Source organism: Agrilus planipennis, unplaced genomic scaffold (assembly GCF_000699045.2).
Source record: "Agrilus planipennis isolate EAB-ADULT unplaced genomic scaffold, Apla_2.0 scaffold660, whole genome shotgun sequence".
NCBI classification, from domain to species: domain Eukaryota; kingdom Metazoa; phylum Arthropoda; class Insecta; order Coleoptera; family Buprestidae; genus Agrilus; species Agrilus planipennis.
Genome location: NW_020439310.1, coordinates 1 through 1,643, shown reverse-complemented (window position 1 = coordinate 1,643; position 1,643 = coordinate 1). Strand labels below are relative to the sequence as shown.

Below are 1,643 nucleotides of genomic sequence, written 5' to 3'. Positions count from 1 at the left end.
CATGTCAGCCTGATAATATGTGAGAAATATTTAATAATAAAATGAATAAATAAATCTTTTTATTTGCCTAATACTGATCAACAGTATTTACAAAAGTATTTATAATACGTAATTTGTGCTACAGGTAACAATTGTGCTATATAGGCGTCCAATTTTATAAATTGCAGAATAATTATTTAGCGTTTTCAATAATAATTATATTCATACATATATATTGTTCAGTTGTTGGGTGCACCTTATAAAAGTGGCACGTCGAGGTAGTTCCTTTAGTTTTCCAGCTCCAGTATAGGTGCAAGCACTTCTTAAACCTCCCAAAATATCTTTGACCGTGTCTTCAACATCACCTCTATAAGGTACTTCAACTGTTTTACCTTCAGACGATCGGTAATCAGCAACACCACCTAAAGATTTTGTAATATAACTTTTTTATAAATAGTTTAGTAAGTTATCATCTTTTCTTTTGTATGGAAATCTTTGGATTGACGACCGTACGATGAGATGATAATCGACACAGTAAAAATTGAGAATGATAATTCGGTCAAAAAAATGTTACGTTATAAGTTTTGAAACTATTTTTTATTTTAATTATTTTCCTACCTGCATGCTTTTGCATAGCAGTGGAGGACGACATCCCATAAAAGAGTTTAAATTTCTTTCCATTCTTTTCGATAATTTCCCCATCGCATTGATCGTGGCCTGCTAGCATTCCGCCCAACATAACAAAGTCAGCCCCTGCGCCAAAAGCTTTCGCCACATCGCCTGGACATGTACAGCCTCCATCCTATTAATTAAATATTTCTTTTTTAGTTGTTATCATACACCTACGTGGATCACATAAAATAAATAGCATTCGAAGTTACACATTCTCAAAGCTTAAATAAAAAAAGCTAATACCGTGGGTGTGTGGTAAATTGCCTGAACAAATTAAGCTGTTAATTATTTCTAAATTGAATCACTTACGGAGATAATGTGACCTTGAAGTCCATGAGCTGCATCCGCACACTCGATAACGGCAGATAATTGGGGATAACCAACCCCTGTTTTCATACGTGTAGTACAAACTGAACCTGGCCCAATTCCTACCTTAATTATATCAGCTCCAGAAAGAATTAATTCTTCAACCATTTCTCCCGTTACTACGTTTCCAGCCTGAAAATATTTTTTTGCTGAATTATAAAACATAAGTGAAAAATAATGACTAGAGCAACAGGACAGATCCTATGCGTTTTGATGAGTAAGTGAGTAGGTCAGCATTAAATACGCTATTTTTGAAAGGTTGGTTCTTTCTAATTACATTAAGTTGAAATATTGAAATTTTTATTGAGTCGAGAAGTTATAGACCTCAGTATTTCGTATTAATTTCAAATCTCTAGCTCAGCAAGGACGTGGGTATGGAAATGGAAAATGCTTGAAATGCAACTTACAATGATTGTGTGGGAGGGAAATGCTATCCGTACTTTCCTAACAAACTCAACAAAATGTTGAGAATAACCATTTGCAACATCCAAGCAAACATAAGTGATCCCAGGAATAGCGTTCAAAACATCTGAAAGTCGCTCGAAATCGTTCGGGGAAGTACCACAGCTTGCTGCGATATTTGGCAAGCATTCTGGATTTTCGTTGGCGAATTTCGTCCACTCATC

The 1,643-nt window shown here is 35.1% G+C and overlaps 1 protein-coding gene across 1 annotated transcript; it reads right to left on the bottom strand.

Annotated features, from left to right (window-relative positions):
* Window positions 1-39: 39 nt before the first annotated feature.
* Window positions 40-1,637, bottom strand: LOC108743563 (GMP reductase 1; the record flags this gene model as incomplete). Its single annotated transcript, XM_025978522.1, has 4 exons — window positions 40-401; window positions 598-781; window positions 961-1,149; window positions 1,425-1,637. Coding segments are annotated over 4 exons (786 nt in total), but the record flags the coding sequence as incomplete, so codon positions are not given.
* Window positions 1,638-1,643: the final 6 nt, after the last annotated feature.